Below are 20,757 nucleotides of genomic sequence, written 5' to 3'. Positions count from 1 at the left end.
CACTTTTTCTTTAAGCGACCTGGCCTAACCACTCCTTTCACAACATTCAGCATGCTGCAGAGGTGGTAGGTTAAAACTCTGGTGATGCTGGACAATGCCCTGCCATGCTCATCTTTGCATCCATTAAGATAAATTTATCACTGAATTTATAAATCAACATGCTTACAAAAATAAGACTGATCATATATACTATCGGTTACAAAGTCTTTTAAGATTAGCTGCCATCAGCCTGCAGAAATTCCTGAGGATCTACTGTTCATCCAGATTATGAAAGAACTTACTGGAACACCAGCTCCATCCTGTGCAGGACACTTCTACTGTCTTTAGTGGAAATAATTGCATGAATCAAGGGGTCAGATTTATATCATTTGCATGTCCTTGGATTGGTATTCGCCTGTGAAACACTGAGTTTCTGCAGTAAATTAGTTCCTTGATTTTTACCTTTGCAGCTTCTCCCATCCTCTTGCAGGATGTACCCTTTTGGACACGAACACTGGAAGCTCCCCTCTGTGTTCTTGCAGATGAAATTGCAAGGTTTTGGGGACTCATTACATTCATTCAGATCTAGAAGCAAAATCAGATACTTAGTGTTGATAACTAAGATTTGTGATAAATGTTTTTCAAAATGCTCAGGAGATATCAGAAGGAAATAAAAATCCCCAAAGCATTCTAATGAATGAAATTTTATTTTCTAATTTTTCAAAATCTTTGTATTTCCTTCTTCAAGTCATCTCTTAGTAACAAACTTTATATACATACACTGTACTGAGAAATATACCTATGCAAATAGTGCCGGTTATATCTGTAGTATAGCCAAGGTTGCAATGACAACGGTAAGATCCTCTCTCATTGATGCATTCCCCATTACGACAGACATCATGAATAACCTTGCACTCGTCAATATCTGCAATTAAATGAGAGTTAGTTCACAATGGAACAAGAACTGAATTTATACAGCTTCAATAGATTCTTGTGACCTGACAAAAATCCTACACCCTACATAGAACAAAAAAAAATTACATAAAATAATGAAATATTGCACAGATTAAGGAGAAGTAATAAGTGGAAAAATACGGAATGGTACATTAATCTAACTTTCAAATGCAACGAATGAGTCTTAAGTGGAAGTGAACAACTGGAGCTGATCATATATTAGCCTCCATAAATCAAACAACACTTTGCTTTCATGTACACAAATAGCTCTTAATCACTACCTACAACACGCTCAAATGTTGAGAGTGCAAATTCCCATTCGAGCACATGTCAATCAACCAGCATGCAAAATAAGTATCTGCCAAGTTGGCATGGATGCCTCGTCATCCCGGGCCTTTGGCTATGCACCCTCCTCCCCGAGGTCTGTACTCTCTCAACATGAGAACTCTCCGAAAATTTTGACTGATATCCAAAACCATTTAGGACCTCACAGTGTTCAAGTATGCAAGAAGCGAGTTTATAATTTATCACTTAATTTGGCATTGTGTAAGAGAGCCTTTAATAGAAGAGTCAGTACCTGCTCCGTTAGACATGTATCCTCGGCCATGAGGGCAAAGTTTCTTGAAAGCCACAGTGCCTGGGAAGGGGCAGACCTCGCAGTTTTGCCCCCAGCCTCGGCCACCATCACAGCAGCATTCAGACTTGGTGACAGAGTTCCTGTTGCTTGATCCAATTTGACACATACTTTGTAAGACTTCAGTGAAGCAGTAGCCCTCCCTGTTGTCTGGAAAACAAATTATGCATCACAGAGAATCCTAATGGTGACGACCTCCAGAGGGTCAATGAGATATTATGAATTTAGTCAGAAATATAAAAGAAAGGGCATACTTCACCCTGGGACTGTGGAACTGTGAGTGAAAGACTACCAGCAGTAAGAAAAAGAGCACAACGTCTGAGGGAAACAAAGAAGACAGGAAATTTAGCAAAAGGTGGAAGACAAGTTACATTATGCTTATAAAAATATGTTTCTGTTTAAACCCAGAGAAAAAGGATTGGCTGAAAATCAGGACCAAAGATAAGGCAGAGCAATTCCTGGCTGACTGAAACCACCAAATAGTCAGCTTCCACAGCGAGTCAACCCAACCGGCCTGACTGAAGCAGGCACGGGGACAGCATGGGAAGAACGAACTTGCAGCAGGGCACCTACTTACAAAGGCCCCTTCCCGCAGGCATGTAAATTCAACAGCATGTTTATTCACTATATATTTCTAAGGTTAATTCCAATCACAATTTCTGCTATGAAAGCGACAGTTCATTGGGATGTTAGTGTGCAACTTACCGAGGCATTCGTTCTGGGTGTCACTGGCCGTGAATCCCTCGTTGCATTCACATCTGTAACTTCCCACTGTGTTTACACAACGACCATTCTCGCAGATCCCAGGTTTGGTCTGACATTCATTCTCATCTGTGTTTTTGAAATGGTATGACAAAAAATCAAGTCCATTACTGGCTTAATGCACATTAGAGAAGTCTGTATGGAGTTCTTAAGCTGTGCATTCTGTCTGGTTAAACTTGCATAAGTTTTTCATTTTTTTTTTAAAACAAAACCTCAGTTTTTCAGTTTTCAGAGGAGAGATACCATATAGCTCACAATATCATATATTTTGTTACTACATTTTTCTCTGCAATATATTCCTCACTGGTTTTCAAAATTTTTCATAACTACAGCTGCACTTCTGAATGCCATCCAAAGTTTAAAAATGATTCAGATCTGCTCTCATTCATGCTAACAGAGATGAACTAGCTCACAGCAATGGGCCCAATCTCTGCTTTTCTCAGTTAAGAGCAATTCAGCAGCAGCAGTACAAACTGATTGTAAAGACAACCACATCCAGATTTTCTACTTACTGCCCACATGTGTGCACACCTGAACAGCAAAGCACAGTGCGTATAGCACTGGTAGATCCGTTATACAGGTAGTTGTGTAATTCTTCCCCTGAGTTCCTCAACACTTTGTTAAATCCAAAATTTTCTGCTCTGCTGAGGAGCTGTGTGTTTCAAGAGCTTCAACGCTTCAGTGTCACTTACCTATACAGCCTTCCCCATCTGGTCTGCGCTGATAACCTGGTCCACAGATACACATATAGGTGCCAATTAGGTTTTTGCACTCCATCTGTTTTGAGTCACAGTCGTGAATTCCTTCTTCACACTCATTCTGATCTAAAACACAAGGTTTAGACTTCATTACACAGACAGACAATCCTGAAAATTCACAATAGTAAATTCTGACTTTGGAATTTCAATCGTAATCGAACTATACATGCTTTTATTGTGCTAAACTAACCGTAAGATATACTAGCCTAAAGCAAATTGATTTCTCCCAAATGCCCATTTTCAGGGCAAGACAAAACTGTATCATCTGATATGACCTCACTTTATGCAGATGTGTAAGTTTATGGGCAGGACAGGTCTAATACAACCAACTGCATAATGCAAACCACAGAATTTCATCCCAAATTCTTTCTGACTCAGTTACTTCCTGGGATTAAAACTCTGGCCCAATAGCGCAGTGAGTCAGAGCCCTACCCTTGCAGGAACTTGAAATCATTATCTCACAACCATGAGAGTCTGGTAGGAGCTTTACCTCTGCACATGCGCCGGTCCTCTCGCAGAACATACCCTGCGGGGCACTTGCATTCGTAGGATCCAAAGGTGTTCACGCAGCGGAAAGCACAGAGCAGAGGGTTCTGAATGCATTCATTGACATCTGGATTTGGAGCGACAAAGACCACGGGGGAAGTGAAACATGCTTTTGTAAAACTCAGCCAACTTGAGTGCGCATGGTTTAGATACAGCAATACCACAGATCCCAGGTTACTGAGGGCTAAATCTTAATAGTTGGGGACCAATGGTTCTACTCATTATGGATTTCTGTATAAGAGCAGGCCGAGACATGCCAGGATGTTTGCACAGCTACCTGAAGTTTCAGTATCTTCACCAGCAAGCAGCCAATGAAAAAAATCCATGCTGCCAAAAGAGCGTCTCAGTTCAAACTGTATCCTAGGGTCAGTTTTTATGATTGGTCCTTTTTAAATTCCAGCTTCTTCATAAAATGAATTCCGTAAAACAATATCCTTACTAGAAACACTATTTTGAAGTGCATTTACATACACTCTGGGCTACTTGAGTAATTACTGCTGTATAACGATGTTTATGCACTCTGCTAACTCCTCCTCTGCAATTTGAGCTTTTCACCCAAATTCCACAGGGAAGTCAATGAAGCTCTAACTGTATATAAAACTAACGCAAGCTGATGCAAAAATAGAAGCATTCTTTTATATGGGCTTGCAAACAAATAGATTGTGGCAGATAATTTAAGAACAGCTGTGTCAGGTCAGAAGAGAGTGTCAAAATGTCCTAGGACATTCTCCTCTCTGTGGTTGAAACAGGAGGAGACGAGTATTAAAACCCCCATACCATGTATGCAGAGATCCTTCCCCTAACACAGCCTCTCAGTTTTAAGGACTTCCACAGCCAAAAGCCACAACCAAACTATCAAACTTAATTTCCACTGATAGGTTCCCACACAAATTTGTACAATCTGCTTCTGGGTCAGTTTATACTTGTGGCCTCACTAACATTCTGCAGCAAAGAGCTTCACAACTTAAGTAAGTACTATGCATATAAAAATGTTTGCTTGGGTCTGTCTAACATGTTTCTTCTACTTCTGGTACCTTTACCACTTGTGGCTTTATAAATTGAAATCACGTATGTCTTTAGTTTTCCACACTGAAAAATTCTAGTCCAATTAATTTTCTGCATGTCTCTTCAATAACTCTGATCTTCCTTACTCCTCCCTTCTTTGTGCATTTTCAAATTTTTATTTTTGAAATGAGACACCAAAGCATGAAAAATATTCAACCTAGGGTTACCATGGTAAATGTCTAGTACTGTATTTATATTTTCTGGTTTGTTCCCTAACAAACTCAAGCAGCCCGTTTTCTCTTTTCATCCTCCACAGTGACCTTCTTCACCCAAGGGTCCCCTAGTCGGTAAGCAAAACCCATACACACAATAAGCAGCATTTCTGGGAACTGTTCTGGACAGAGCGTACCCAAACATGCTCCTCTCTGGGCGGTTCCTTTGCAGATACTGCCTGAAAACCTGTTCACCCAACCTTCAGTTAGAAACAGTTACCACGGCTCCTTCATACAGGAAGAAGGAACCTATTTTTCCATTTCAGATAAAGATGCATTGTTCCAAATGTCTGTATTTCTCTTTTTCAGCTGCTTTACGCCCCTCGCTTGTTTCCAAAATCAGAAAACTGTTTCAGCACACAACTACAGTGACAGTCCTTAACACATGGAGTCTCACCTTCACAGGTCATCATCGGTCCAGGCTCAAATCCCTCAACGCAGGTGCATTCAAATCCTCCCACCACATTCCTGCAAGTTCCATTTCCACATGGGTTTCCAACAGCACATTCATCAGTATCTGCAAGCAGTTAAATTAAGGCAAGACTACGTGGTTACACTCAACTAAAAAGGTATAAAAACTACACTGCTGATGTACAACCAAAAAAATACAAAAATACAAAACCCAAGACCTCATTTAAATTACTGATTTAGAGTCATAGACTCCTAGCATAATTTGGGATAGCTATAAAGGTTTTCTGGGTCAAACAGCCACAGCAAGACCAACTTGGAGCCAATTGCTAAGGCTCTGCCCTGGCAGATTTTAAGCACCAGTGGGGATGGAGATTCCACGACATTAGAATAGTATAACCCCATTATTCCTTAATGCCATACTTAGCAATGCAGGGGTTTCTTTAAAATGGAAGATGAAACAGCTGTACTTACCTACACATTGAGCTCCTTGTAGGATGTAACCATACGGACATTCACAGCGGAAAGACCCATCTGTGTTGATACACTGCCCAAATTTACAGTTATCTGGATCTAGGCACTCATCCACATCTTAACCAGAAATACAAACAACACAGTAAGTGCAACTGATTTCATGTGGTTTTAGACTTCTTTCAAAGGACAGGTGTTGTTCTGGCAATAAATATTCCTAAAATCACAAAAAAATACTAAAATCTGAATTTTGATATATTAGGATGAGGGTACGGAATTTTTCTTGCAGGCCAGCTTTCAGGATGCAGAAAAGAAACTGATTCTACACGTCAGATAAAAAACCTCTCTGGGACCACAGGGAGAGTAGCAGATATGAAAAGCAGTAGTCATCCAGTGCTCCTTAAATGAAAACTTCTACCAATGAGGCTGAAGTGCTGTTTGTCTTGGGAGAGAACAGAACGTACTGAAGGGATCTGGGAAACTGTGGTTTGCACTTCTGGAGGATTAAAACCATTTACTGTAAACAGGCTACATATACTGTATAAGAAAAGACAAGCATGCTATGTGATCCATTCTCTAGATCCTACACAAGTTTCCTAGCAAGTCTACTCAGCATAAATTAAAAAGCCAAATACAATACTCTAAAAGAAGTTTATTTCTGATATATGAGATATTCAAGCTTTAATTTAAACTTGGTAGGAATAATTGGAAAAAAAAAAATCTGTATATAAGTTTCCACAATTCGTGGCTTTTGGAAATAGTTGCAGAGGCGTTATTCTCTATTGAAAGGGAGAATGGCTTACGGGTAGAAGACAGCACACTGATGCAACAACGGCATCGTGCAGCGTGGGCACTTACCCAGTCTTGCATCACCAGGTCCAACAAGGATGCCAATTCCAAATGGACAAATCTGTCTGAATGCCTCTGTAAGAAAAAAAAAAAAAAAAGTAAAAAAATCAAACTATGTGTTAAATTCTATCTTGGTATTCAGCATTACTCATGAGCCACAAAAGTAACCGCTGATACCAATTCATCTTCCTCATGATCAGGTCTAGAAATATAGTATGTTAATGTATAAACTTATAATTTAATCTTACACTCATGTAAAAAATGTATGCTCTCTTGACATTTCATCTGATCTCCTGTATGCAAATATGTAAAATCCTGTGAATAATTAACATTATGTACTTTCCTTTAAGGAGCAAATAAATACAGTACTTCCATTTTAGAAGTATCAATACTAGTGACAGCATTCTTTTTTGTTGTTAATGAAACATTTCCTAAATTTTCTGAAGATGACACAATTTAATCTGTAGTCACCATGGCCCTTAAAGCATGCCCATCTCTAGTTACAGAATAAGTAATAATTTTATTATAGGTAAACTGAGAGTAAAATTTCTGGGCTCAGCTTAGAATGAAGTCACCACTCAGTTTCCAAATCCACCATGTTTTTGGTGTGACTTTTGAAGATGTAAATATGATGCAAGTCTTTTGAGAACAAGAAATTCTCTATTTTTTGTCACAGGAAGTATGTACTCCCTTATCTGTGCAATTCATCTGACATATTCTTGGCAATAGAATAAATAAGAAATCCTAGATTTCCATTCTGGTGGACCAAAATGCAATATGGATGAATACCATTATAAAGGACCTTCAGCTTCACAAACTCCTCTAACTTTGGGTCTGACACACACACACAAAAAATACAAGCCTTGCAACTGAAACTAAGCTTCCACCTCTCCCCTCTAAATTGTATCTTGAGCAGATGGATGGACACAGGACTGGAATTCTAACCATCTCAAGATGCTGCTGAGCATATTCTCTACTAACCGTGCTCAGAACATCACAGAACCCTTGACAAGATTTTACTTTTTCTTTTGCAAATTCAGTAGGCTGCAAAGAGGTTTAGAGTGCAGCAGTATAATACAGTCAGACATAACAAACGTTACCCTTTCTTTAGTTGAACTGCATTAGCTGATCTTTGCTGAGGTTGAACAAAATAGAACTAAATGTAGCTGCACGCCTGCACTGAAAGTAAGAAAGTGTCTTGACGTACTGCCAGGCTCTGAATGGGAAACTCAGCCCTACGCAGCTGGGCAGCACAAAACCCGCCTGTTGCTCAAGCCTTCAGAAGGAGACTCAGGTGGCACATGTGCTTGAGCTTACCAGCCTCCATTCAGATAGCATACGATGGAGACCATGCGTGAAATATTTTTTTTTTCCCCAAAAGAATCAATTCCACTATCTGTGATACGCTGAGACAGAAATTTCCCAGACTCAGATATGTTAAAGCTATTTCTTTTTTAGAAGATGAGAAAAATGGCCTTGATATAATCCTTTGCAAACAGTTTGGACTGTGAAAAATATATGTGCTGACACTTCAAGGAAATGCTGCGATGTATACCATGCTTTTCCAACTGACTTTGATTCAAACGCTCCAAGCAACGTAATGAAACAGGCACAGGCAATAAGCCTAGGAGGAGTATTGCAACTGGCACATCTGATTCTCTTTTCTTCCCTTGGCTTTTGTGAGGATTGTCTGCAAAACATCTACATGACTTATTAATGAAATGAACTGTATTAATATATTGCTGAAACCAGTAACGCTGTTAACCACATTTGTCAGCATGAATTAAAGTCTGTTCAGCAAGTTGTACCATGACGGTACAAAGGCCTGTTGACTTGCTCGATGCGCAGTTACTCAGTCTTACAACAGATACCAACAACGGAGAGTGTTCCTTTAGCAACAGTTCAGTGAGTGAGGCTTCAAGGCCTGTGTTTTGTCATTCCATGCTGGTTTTGCAAGTCATTCGTATTGATAAGACTGCAAAATTAGATAATTTTTTTTTAATAACAAAATGAAGTCACAAAATGTAACAGGGTTATTCAGATGTACATCTAGTTCCACTGTTGGTTTTTGTCTGTTTGCTTTTTTGTTTGGTTGTTTTTTAAATTAGATTTCATGTTTATGGTACCCCTTCCTACACTTATTTACAATCAGATGAATTCCATTTGTGTCTTGCAGGTATTTCCACTCAGAGCCTATCAAGGACGTACTTACTACTTTCTGCTTTCTGTATGTGACACCTCCAGAGCAAAATACTTGGCACCTAATCATGCTAACAAACCTAAAAGCAAACAAGGAATATGCTTGTGACTGGACTATGCAAGAAAAATGTTTTTTGAGACTGCAATGACAATTGTTAAGCAGAGGTTAAGCACCTCTGGAAAATAATTTTTCCTAATTTCTTCTTATAAGAATCCCAACCTTCTTTTAGTTCTGAGGTTATCATGACAGTAAGGTAACCTGGTCAGTAACGTACCATCTGCTTCCTCTGGGCAGAGTTCACAGGGATCTCCCCATCCCTGTCCCTTTAAGGCACAACAACACTCTTGTTTGGAGTGGTTTCGTGACTTCGGCACAGAACATTTTCCATCTTCGAATTTGGTAAAGCAGTAACTTACTCTCAGATCTGCATAGAGAAAAACTTGTTATGAGCAGTTGGGGTGACTTTGACACAGTTTTCACTTAAGAGTTGTTAATTGCAAAATTACAGGAGGCCCCTCTCAATAAAACACCCAACTTCCATTTGAGCGCATTAAGAAGGACCATTATTGTCTCTGGGGAAGATGTGAAGAGTGAGGGGAGCTCCTTACCCCAGTCCAGCAAAGCTATGGGATCGTGCCCTACTTCAGTCACGGAAAAGGAAGGCTTTTCCTCTTTTGTCCAGCAGAGATGGAAAAGCTGTACTGCCCTCTTAGACTCACTCCTCTTTGTAAAAAATGAATATTGGCTTGACTTGTTTGTATTCCGTTATTAGGACGAACCACTTGAGTCAAGAGATTTTAATCAACTTGTAATGATAATACCATGTAGTGTTAAAATGAGAGGCAATTTCCAATAGCACTGTCCTTCTTCCCTCTCCCCTGAGGTACACATAAAGAAAACTGTCGCAGTGACTTTTTACTCCCTTAAGCTGGATAACCAGGATGCTGGAGCAGAGCTGAGATCACAGACCACAAGCATCCAGCAGGCAGAGAGCTGGCAGCTCCCTGACTTGGCAGGCGGACAGCAACAGGGCAGTTGTGGAAGCAGCTGCTCATCCAGTTTTCCGGCTGCAGCATCAATGCTGGGCAACATCCAGATTTTACAAAATTCCTAGGTAATGGGAAGTTTTAAACAAAACTCTGTTTGGCCTGAGATACTTGGAAAAAAAACCCCCAGTCTTCTCCACGGGATGGGGAGAAGCCCACCTGAAGTTCATACACACAAGTGTGCACTTTCTTCTGCCATTACGTGTGAAACAGTGGTCTGTTTTCATAAAGGAGAAGATTAAGCTGCGTTCTTTTTTATAGTTTTCTTGGGGGAAGGGTTATGATTTTTTTCCTTACCTGAAGAGGACAACACCCTCAGACTGAAGAAACTTCATTTATATGAGCTACAAAAGCACAGCCACAACAGCCGTGCTGCCTTCTTGAAGTTCAGTAAAGTAACTGTGCCAAATTGCATGGTGGTTTGAAGACTTGGATGAACGTTTACTGCAGGTTGGATTCATTTTTACCAAAACCACAGTTTCATTTAGCCCACTGTGAAGAACTCACTATGGTGTCAACAAGCATCACCGTTCTGTGCCAAGCATAACTACAGAGGTCCTTATAAAGGTCTTACTCGTCAGTGGTTCCCACTGTGCACACTACGTATCGGACATTTAATGATGTATCTATTTAATAATTCCCAAAGTTTTTAAAATATCTCACTCTCTAATTTGCTGTACTTGTTCTTTATCCACAAAACAAACTAACCTGTGGCTTTTCATTAGTAGATCTTCGGCTTTTAGCATCTGATCTCTGTCTTAGTGCCCATGTTTAGGCTCTGAACAGTGTAAGTGGTAATTTAGAAGCCAAAAGACGCTTCAGACTTTTCTAAGTAGGTGGGTGCTTATTGTCCCCACAACACTGCAATTTTTTTCCATTGATCTTTTACCCACCCACACATTTGTGGAGAAGAATAGCATATAACAAGTGTTATGGTGAATTTGATAAGTGCTAAGAACAACTTTATTGCTGGAAATGCTGCCATTAGCACTGCACTGCAGTAGTTGCCTGCCTGCATTCGTGCTCCATCTCCGTGTCAGACATATCAGAGTCTATACAGAGTCCAGGTACCCTCAACATTTCTTCCAGGGGTGCAAGAAAGGGCTACAGGACAACATAATTTCCTCGCTTAACCTGGTGCATTTAACATTATCTTTGCCCCTTTTATTGCAATGCTTCCTTTAATGACAAACAGATGTTAGGGCAAGACAGAACCTGGCCCCAGCTACAGAACTATCACGTTTTCCTTGTGAAAAACACTGTTTGAGTCCAGAGCCTCCTTGTTATATTAGAAACAGGCAGGAATAAGGTTTTTATAAGACAGTAAACAAATTCCGAAATGCCAGAAAACAGGAATGAACTTACCTTGGCATCGCCTCCCTGTGGAAGACAACACAAACCCTTCTGGACACAGACATTTGAAACTGCCTGGAGTGTTGCTGCATGTGCCCAGGGCACAAATTTCTGGCTGTTCCACACACTCATCAATGTCTGTAAGAAAAGCAATTAAAGAGGTGAGAAATAAAAATGTTTGCACTGGCAGCTGTACTACATAAAATGTAACCTTACATCATCACTGATATCTAACAGATTTGAAAAACAAAAAGGAAGAGACAGAAAGAGGAACAAGAAATCCAGGTGCAAAATCTAGGGTTAGTTTTTAAATCCTCATGCAGTAGGCAAACCCCAGCAAAGTACCATCAACCAAACAGCCTGGGATTAGATTTTTCTTGGGATCAGATCAGGTAGTTCTGGTTCAAACAAAACTTGGTGAGACTTCTGGGAAGTGACTTACCAGTGGCTACAGTTCAGAACTGTACACTGCCACAAAAGACTAAACATTACTCACCATTTAGATGCAGAGGAAAGTGGTAACAACTGTGAGTAGCTAGGACAGAGGCAGAAGGAGGGTTGTTCTGTACACACCTTCACATTTGTCATTCTGCAGGACATATCCAGGAGGACAGATACATCTGAACGACCCATCCAAGTTCTGACATGTGCCTGGTGAGCATTTTCCAGGATCCAGTGCGCACTCATTGACATCTAAAAGAAAAGAAAGACAATTTACTTGAGATAATTGCTGTTATCTCAATAAATCTGTGGCTGAGCCTGCTTTAATTTTGATTCCATCAAACTGACAGTGGAACTTCCCAGGAGCAAGAAAAGAGCCCTCTTCTCATCCTATTGGCATTGTTTTCTTCTGCTAGGTACAATGATGACAGTGTGACATTTCTCTCTGATCTCTTATACTGTTTACTAAGAGCAGGAATCCTCAAACTACAGCCCACGGGCTGGACAGGGCCCCCCAGGGTCCTCAATCCAGCCCCTGGTATTTACAGAACCCCCAACCCCCCTGCCGGGGGTTTGGGGGGGGAAACCGAGCAGCCGCAGATGACTGCCTGCCACTTCATCTGCGCGCCGGCCCCCTGGTTAAAAAGTTTGAGGACCCCTGACTAAAAGTATCTCCTCAAGGTTTGCTGCATGTTTCGTTCTGCCCTAAAAGAAAGCACTCACCAATACAAGTCCTTCCATCCAGAGCCACCTCATAGCCATCATTGCAAAGACACTGGAAGGACCCAATCGTGTTCACACACTGACCATTCCTGCAGAGCATTCCGTTTCCACTTGCACACTCGTCCACATCTAAGAAAAATAACATTGTAAGAGATAAAAGGAACACCTGCAACAAGTGAAATTGGGAAGGTGAGACTTCTGTTTCCACTACATTGGTACAATAACTGATAGTACATAAATATCCTCTGCTTCAAAAGCAAGTGAGGGGAAAATACCACTATTGATCTATGCTGTAAAATTGTCAAAGCAAGAGTAAAAAAATCAGAGTGGCACATATCACATGCAAACATTTAAGGGGCTATAGAAAAGTATGGAGTGCATAATCAAAGAAGCCTCTTCAGACTAAGAAATTGTTTTTTGTCTTTAATCATGCAGACCATGAAAGGTGTGACCCTAACTCAATGGAGAAGATGGTACTAACTGTACATTCATTAGAAGTAGAAAGTCTTAGAAACACGTAACTGGTCTCAGCACTCCTTACCTATGCAGTCATTGTTGTGTGAGAGGATGAACCCCAAATTGCAGCGGCAGTTGAAAGAGCCAATGGTGTTTCTGCAGGTTCCGTTGCCGCAGGCATCTCTCTCACACTCGTTAATATCTACAAAGCAGAAATAAAATAAGCAGCAAGAGTTTTAATCACTGATGGGGAAAGGAAAGTCTTCAGCTATCCTGCAGGCAAAAGAAATAATCCACTGCCAACAGACTGAACAGAAGAATTGTTTGTCCCCAAAAGACGATTTTACGTAGGTTTATACACTTGATATCAACACCTACAAAAATAATCAAGGGTCCAACAATCATTTATCTTACTGTGGCTCCCATCTCACCCTTCCCAAAGGATATCTAAGCTATCTTTATCATAAATGTTCTGAAATCTCATCTTGCTCAGACAGCAGACACCACACTAACAGCTGCAAATGGGTTAAACACAGAATCTCCTTCTTTATTAAGATGACTCTGTTTCTGAAAAGGGCACTTCTCTGGCAAGAAGTACACCCTTCACTTAGTCTGTTAACAAGCAGGCTGTGTACGATTGCTGCATTGCAATATTCATCTACTAAATTTCTTGCCTAAAGTAATAAATCAGACAAGATGCTTCAGAAAATTCTAAGAATAGAACATTTTCCTGAAAAACAACAGTATTAGCAGTTTATTAGACAGGCTATATTTTTTTAAAGGTTCACTTTAATGAGATGTTCTTCATTCATTATCAACTTGTTATCATCTCTAATTGCCAGCTATGGTGGTTTTGCACCTTTGCCTGGTGGTAAATGGCTCACAATCTCAGTTCTATGAGACCTATGCAACACCTATGACAAAGAGGATAGGCTTCATAACTATCTCAATGGAAGTCTAAGTACAGCTTAATTTGATATACTTGCCTATACACATTGTTCTGTCATCATTGGTCTTGAATCCATTGTGACAAATGCAGTAGAAACTTCCAACAGTATCAATACACTGCCCGTGGCTGCAGATGTTGGGAATTTCTTGACATTCATTCCGATCTGAAAACACAAAGGTACCATGAAAGTTAAGGCTTCGAAACTGCAGGGCTGGAAAGATGTATTAGCAGCAACCATGACAGTCAGAATCCAGTGCACAGCCCTAATTTAAAATCTTATTTTTAATTTATTAATGATGAAACTATTACTAAGTAAATGTCAGAAAAGGGGCTGTTTGCTTGTAAATTACCCTCTTCAATATCTGTGGAGCTGAAAAAAACCTAGCGTAAAAATGGTATTTACCGAACACAAATTCTTGCTACAGGGAAAAGCATATCGCCTGGATTTTGAAAAGTAGAATTACCGACATGAAATTGTATAGGGAGATTTCTGAGTGCTCTACATTGACTGCAACAGATACAAAAGCCACATATAAATCACAGTTTCTATTCTTCTCATGAAAGCCGCTACTTGCTTTTAGCTATGCTTGATTATAGCACAAATTGCTTGATTAACTCACAGAAATCATACAAAACAGAAAGGGAGATGAATCCCGCACTTTTCTCACTCAGCTTACAGAGAGATAAAATGCATTGTAGATTTATCTACTCATTATGCAGTGATAAAATGGGACATGTATACATATGTGTTGTAGCATCCATGCCTCATGCAATGTGATGATCCTGTAAACCAGACAAAGCTCAGTCAGCAAGAAGAATTACTGCTATATGGAGTCTGAAAATACTTCGCCAACAGCAGCAAACACCCAACTGCATAATTCTGCAGGGAGCGCTAGGGAAAGGGAAAGCTATCCTGCCAGCATGTGCTATGCTGCCTGACAATCGCAGGGCATCCATCACACTTGTCCAACAGCTGACTGCCTCCTGCTACTCTTGTTATCAATGCTTTCAGGCAGAATTCAGGATCCTATCAATAGTGAATGAAACAAAATTTTGAAGAATGGAATGTTTGCTGTCCAGCACATTTTTTTCCCCCATGACAAATCAGAAACATGAATCAAATGACGCCCTTCTGTTGACCTCATCACCAACAAGAGCTGGTTTCATTCAATATGCTTCCTGACACTCTGTCTGCAGCAGCTCCAAAAACGAGAACTGAGGTGCTGCCATAAGCTTGCATTAGAATCGATTAGATTTTAGCATTCATTAATTTTCTTTTTAAATGCAACCTAAGCAAAGCGACTGCAGTTTCTTACCAAACCACCCCCAGGTCACTGCAAAACTAAGAGTCAAGTAGTTCCTAATTGCAAAGAAATTAATGTATTACATCTTGTCTCCCTGCCTCTGCTGCCACTTCTCTACACTCTAGCTGGCATATGGACAATTTTGATTGCCCCCATCCCCAGGATTACCATGCATCAGCTGGGGCCGCAAGTAATTTTGGATGTCTGTTCACTGAGGACCAAGCTCTCCCAATGCTATTAATGATACTGCTGCTAATTAGAGTCTAAAGAAGGCAGAACGGAAACCAGTGCTGGATAATGTGCTTCTTAAGAACTCTTAACCTTCACAGCTCAGGAGAGCAGAGATGAAAGAAAAATTGTGATTCTCTCTTTGCTGCTGTATGGGCAAATGAATAGTGAATTAAAATCCCAGGGAAAAGTCACTTCTTTTGGGATAAACAGAGAACACTGTAACTTGTTAAAAAATTGGGAGGCAAAATTAAGTGCCAAAATGAGTTTATATGAAAAATTATTTATTATACCACAATAGATAGCACCAGTAGAATGGTATTTTCACAGTAAGATACATGCAGTACTCATAGTAAAAGTGGCTGTGATACATCAGTTTTGATTCAATAAACTACTGGGATATCATCATTTTCCATGTGGTAGCATGACTGATCCAATACAGCAAGATGCTCAGCACTCTTTGCTCTCAGCAGAGCTGTTGGAAATTTCCTCCCTTTGCTGAATCAAGTATTTTATCAACTGCTTTTATTTTGACTCTAATTGTGTAACTTTATTTTCACTAAATATAAAATAAGAGCAAAATACAGGGAAGTATTACTGTTGGTGCCAATTCATGTCTGGTATTGTAACCCATATCAGAACCTTCCCTGGCTCTTCCTGTACTGCTGTAACGAACCCATAACAACAACAATTACATTAGAACATATTGAATATTTACATGTGGCACTGCATAGCTTAACAAAACAAAGTTTTAGTTCTCATAGTAGCGTTCTGGTTGTCCCTACACCCTTTTCCCTTAAGGGTCACATGAAACAATGGAAAACTGCACTGTAGGGAAAAGTACACTTCCTAAAACTCAAGTACTCAGAAGCAAAAACCCAAGGAAAATGTTACCAGTTTCCGTTGTAATTATTATTTTGCTCAGAAATGTATATAATATTTACAGCTGCTTGGCCCACAGCAGTCTTTAAAAAAATCTCTGTGATTCTTCAAGTAATCAAGATAACATGAATGCCCCTCTGGACTACGATATTATAAGAAAAAGCACATAGATTAGAGAACTGCAGTCCCACTCAGTATTTAAAAATAATGTTCAGAGGCTTGTTCAAATCCACATAAAAGTTAGGAAGTTTAACAATAAGCTTTTTAAGTTAGTTAGTGCATATGGGCTAGCAGATAAGTTCATGTTATCAGCAGAGACCCCAGCAAGCAGTGAGCTATTTGTAAAAACACAAGTGGCAAATAAATTGCTAAAACAAATCTTAAAATTAAATTAAACAGCGAATTAAAATTAAAATCAAAGAATTTATGTAGAGGAAGGTCCCTGTCAGGACTGCAACTGAATTTTTAGCATCAGAAAATAGTTAGTCAAAAGGTAGTGAATCAACTGGTCTGCCTAGACACAACACAGGCTAAAGAAAAATATTTGCCAGTGGCTGGTGGGTTAAAATGGAAGACAAACATCTACTCAGGTGATTAACTCTCATTTATGCTTCTGTGGGATGGGCCCCCTAATCTTCCAGGAATGACCAGAGTGTTTATGGGATGCCTTAAAAGGCTTTAAGAAGAGGGTTCTTGGAGCCCAGGTCATGTCCTGGTATACCATCTTTCTGAAGAAAAGTTATGCTTTTTTAGTCTTCTTTTAAAAATCTACTACTTTTTGCAGAGCCTCACACAAACAAGCCAGAAGGACTCACCAGTGCAGCGGCCAGTTGATGTGAACCTGTAGCCAGGTTTACAGTCACAACGGTAGCTACCAGCTGTGTTGACACATTCTGCATTTTGCTGACACACTGGTCCATTTTGGCATTCATCAATATCTGTCAATACAAAAAGGGAATTTGATTGTTATGGTAAGCTGGCACTAGAAAGAAACTGACTTTGTTTTTAGCATAAAGAGTATTATCTTACGCAAACAGAGGAATTTCTTTCTAATCCTGAAAAAATAAATGTATTGATGAAAGTAGATTTTTGGTCACATTAGGTATCTCCTGAAATGATCCCAAACCCACATGGTCCATTTGTAAAATACACTCCTATTTAGAGAATTTATACCATGGTTTCCTGAAGGTGTTGAAAGGCCCATGAAAAGCCTGTTGCAACACTTCACTTGGGTGGATTTCAGTCTTAAGACTGTGATCAGAAAAAGTAAGCTGCTCTGTCTGCACAGATCTCCACTGGAGACTATGATGCTCTGTTATGATTAAGGGAGATCCTTGAGATCCCTATAGGATATTAGTAGCTTTCAGTGTAAACACCACCAAAAAATTTTAGGCAAAATTTTTTGTCCAATTTTCCTTACTTACGTGGCTGCAAAAAAATAGAACTTTATTTCCTTAGGAATGTAACTGTTTCAGTTAGAAGCAACATACGGAAGATGCTTTTATTTAAAGGTCTCAATACCTTGCTTGCAGCGCAGCACCATGCTGTCAGCAGGCATAACCCACACCGGAGAATTAAATCAATTCATACTGCCATCTTTGGTTTCTCCATTAAACTGACTAATACAATGTTAGGAAATGTTTAGATTGGGGAAAAAATGATCATGTGTTTATATTATTTACAGAAATCTTTGTTCCATTACAAAAAAATATCTTGGTTGGAATTAAAAAAAAATGTGCTCATGATCTGACTCAAAACTACTACTCTTTTCTTGGCTTTACTGTCAAATCTGAAAAACATTGTTTCTTCCCATGACTGCTGACTCACGCTCCTTCAAGGCCTCAGATTGTCTGATGGAAAATCTGGTATTTTCTATGCAAAAGAATTCAAAACGTCTGAATTGACACAGACTTATGACAATGATACCGGTATTTTCCCCTCATTGAGGATGATTTGCAAGTATATCAGATTTGCCAGTGTCTGAGTCGCCAGGTGGTGAAGGCCTGTTTCTCTGAATGAGATCAGCACTCTACCTTCGCAGATCAGTAGCTTGTCATTGTAGAAGAACCCCACAGGACACTCGCATCGGAAGCTGCCAACCATGTTTATACAGATCCCATTTTCACACACTCCAGGAATCTCTCTGCATTCATCAATATCTGCAAGAATAATTTTTTTTTAAAATACTTGTAAACAGCACTTCATGAAATCTGCTACAGAATATGTCCTTATGCATTTATCCTTAAGAGAATTATCAAATGTATAATGCTATCATCAGAATGTTCCCAACTGCAACAGACAGTGAGTCATTCCAAACTGGAAATGTAGGTATTTTCTGTTTTCTCAGGCTTCACTGTAGTGAAGATATATGCTGCCACATAGGAATGCAGAAGGTAGCACACATCCTTCCCCACGTCTCCCACCCACAGCCTTGATGAACATCCTCCTCCTCAGTGTTACAGTGAAGTTATTGGGAAGAGCCAGAGAGAACGTAACTGTCTTTGATTTAATACAGAAGAGCATGACTGAACACAAACACTCGTCAGAATTAGTTTTGCACAGTTTTACCCTTGTTAATCTGAAAAGACTTTCATGTTTTTATATAACAGTTTGAAAGTGCCAATGCCAGGTAACCTCTGAAGTGTTGCCAGCATGCTATTAATTAGATTGATGAAGCCAGGCAGCCAGGGTTTGCCAATGCTTTATATACACCAGGGTTAAGTAACTCATTTTGGCACAAAAAAACCCAGCTGCTATTACAATTACATGTCTTGCCTATTGGGTCTGTAAATTACACATCTTGAATAGTCTGACAACATAGAAGAGTTCAAAGTCCTCTCCAAAAACTGCCACATGCACTGATGTACACAATACAGAGGATATGGTGAGAAATTTTCAGCTAAAGTGATTTTCCATCAGATAATGTATTGTTTTTAATTTTGCTGCTGGATCAAACCTTTAATTTCCTACATTAGATTCTGTAATTCTGAGCCCTCTGATTATACAAGGGGTGAGTAAAAATAGAACTACTTCTATGTCTGAAACAACCATCTGGAGTAAATATATAGAACTTTAATCCAAACAGAAAAGTAACATCACGTAAGGACTGTAAGCAAATATTACAGGGTACATAAAGCTGTGTCCCTGCAGAGTGGGTGCTACCTTGTTCCTGTGCCCTGTGCCTACAGATGTAAGGGACAAAAGCAACTCCTGTGCAAAAGCAGCAGGTTGAGTGCTACAACTTAGTGAGACAGGCCAAGATCCCAAAGCAGCAGGGAAAGCCCGAGATCTGCACAGCATAAAGCTGCATGTGCATCAGTCTCACCACAGTGCTGCATGCACTGGGATGTACTGGTGACCTCTGCAGGGGGACAGCCCTTCTGCTTCAGTTGGCTTCTGAAGGTAGATTGCTCTATGACGCAGCAGGGCAGACAGAGCAGGCTGCAACACTCCTGGCACACACATCAGCTGCTACAAATGCAGCTTTTACCTACACAAGTTAGCACAATCCAAGGTCTCCCTGCCAGTGCTGATGTCCAATTAGCTTGAGTAGACTTGGCAACAATTTGGGCTAATGTTAATAGCTAGAAGGGGGAACTTTGCTTCTAAGAAATGACCTGGTAAACAATAAATACTGTACATTTCTGTAACTTCTTTAAAAATCATATTCCCCACTTTACTATAAATATTTCCATCTAACTAGGTGAACACTGCATCACAGCAACAGCCTAATGTTAAAGCACCTGATTATTGCCTATATGCTGCCTGTGTTTGCTACAGGGCACATTATCTGCTTCTTATTTGCATTTTTGTGTGAATAAAAACAAAAGGAAGTCCCATTAGGGATTTACTCAACTCCCTGTCTTAGAATTCCTCATTCTCTCCCTCTTTTTGTTTTGCAATTTGTTACTCACGATTCAAATGTTACACACAATAACATATGTGAGAAATATTCCAGCTGAGCAGAAAAAAGGATTTTTGTGTCAAACCAATACACAGGGGGACTGATGTGAAATGTCAGATTAAATCTCTGCTTTAGTTTGAGGGAAAGACTCCTAATTCCTCTCAGGCCAAATGCTAGTTGGCCTTACTCCCAGACCTCTTATTCTCAGTATCCGTGCCCTGCTCATGTAGGCCTGATTACAGTTTTTGGAGCTTTATGTTGTCTTGATTACAAGCAGCAATTATCATTGCTGCCAGCCAGGAGGAGCTAGGCAGAGAGTTTGCAGGCTCAGATTTAAATGGAGGGTTGAACTCCATTACACTGTTTAGTCGTTATTCCTCTCATGAAAAAAAAGTAATTGGGAAAACAAACCTTCCCTCTTCCCTGGGCAGAGATAGCATGGCACTTAGTTAAAAACAGAAATTACAACTCACCAACTGGTAATCCTGTATAAATGTCAATGAAGAAGCCAGGCCTTTGACTTCCACAGAGTGTGGAGAATTCATCTGCAGCAGGAAAACAAAGCAACAATTATAGTATTTGGAATTAATCAACAGTCAAAAAGTCATTACATCCTTTGCCCAAGAAAGTTAA

The 20,757-nt window shown here is 39.9% G+C and overlaps 1 protein-coding gene across 4 annotated transcripts in view; it reads right to left on the bottom strand.

Annotated features, from left to right (window-relative positions):
- The window catches only part of FBN1 (fibrillin 1), a 157,632-nt gene that overhangs the window by 10,973 nt on the left and 125,902 nt on the right, over nucleotides 1-20,757 (bottom strand). For 2 of the 4 annotated variants that reach the window (XM_037395159.1, XM_037395160.1), the window contains exons 43-60: nucleotides 20,598-20,669; nucleotides 18,254-18,379; nucleotides 17,036-17,158; nucleotides 13,844-13,969; nucleotides 12,943-13,059; nucleotides 12,402-12,530; nucleotides 11,811-11,930; nucleotides 11,250-11,375; nucleotides 9,113-9,262; nucleotides 6,648-6,713; nucleotides 5,793-5,909; nucleotides 5,308-5,427; nucleotides 3,578-3,700; nucleotides 3,022-3,153; nucleotides 2,273-2,398; nucleotides 1,511-1,717; nucleotides 779-904; nucleotides 442-564 (exon numbers count right to left, since the gene is read on the bottom strand). In XM_037395159.1, the coding sequence (XP_037251056.1) occupies nucleotides 442-564; nucleotides 779-904; nucleotides 1,511-1,717; nucleotides 2,273-2,398; nucleotides 3,022-3,153; nucleotides 3,578-3,700; nucleotides 5,308-5,427; nucleotides 5,793-5,909; nucleotides 6,648-6,713; nucleotides 9,113-9,262; nucleotides 11,250-11,375; nucleotides 11,811-11,930; nucleotides 12,402-12,530; nucleotides 12,943-13,059; nucleotides 13,844-13,969; nucleotides 17,036-17,158; nucleotides 18,254-18,379; nucleotides 20,598-20,669 (2,229 nt within the window). Of the gene's footprint in view, nucleotides 1-441; nucleotides 565-778; nucleotides 905-1,510; nucleotides 1,718-1,821; nucleotides 1,886-2,272; nucleotides 2,399-3,021; nucleotides 3,154-3,577; nucleotides 3,701-5,307; nucleotides 5,428-5,792; nucleotides 5,910-6,647; nucleotides 6,714-9,112; nucleotides 9,263-11,249; nucleotides 11,376-11,810; nucleotides 11,931-12,401; nucleotides 12,531-12,942; nucleotides 13,060-13,843; nucleotides 13,970-17,035; nucleotides 17,159-18,253; nucleotides 18,380-20,597; nucleotides 20,670-20,757 lie in introns of those variants that run through there. The other 2 variants (XR_005105389.1, XM_037395161.1) reach the window with 2 other exon arrangements.

The sequence above is a fragment of the Falco rusticolus genome, chromosome 7 (assembly GCF_015220075.1).
Source record: "Falco rusticolus isolate bFalRus1 chromosome 7, bFalRus1.pri, whole genome shotgun sequence".
Lineage (NCBI taxonomy): Eukaryota > Metazoa > Chordata > Aves > Falconiformes > Falconidae > Falco > Falco rusticolus.
This window is presented reverse-complemented; position numbering and strand designations above follow the sequence as displayed.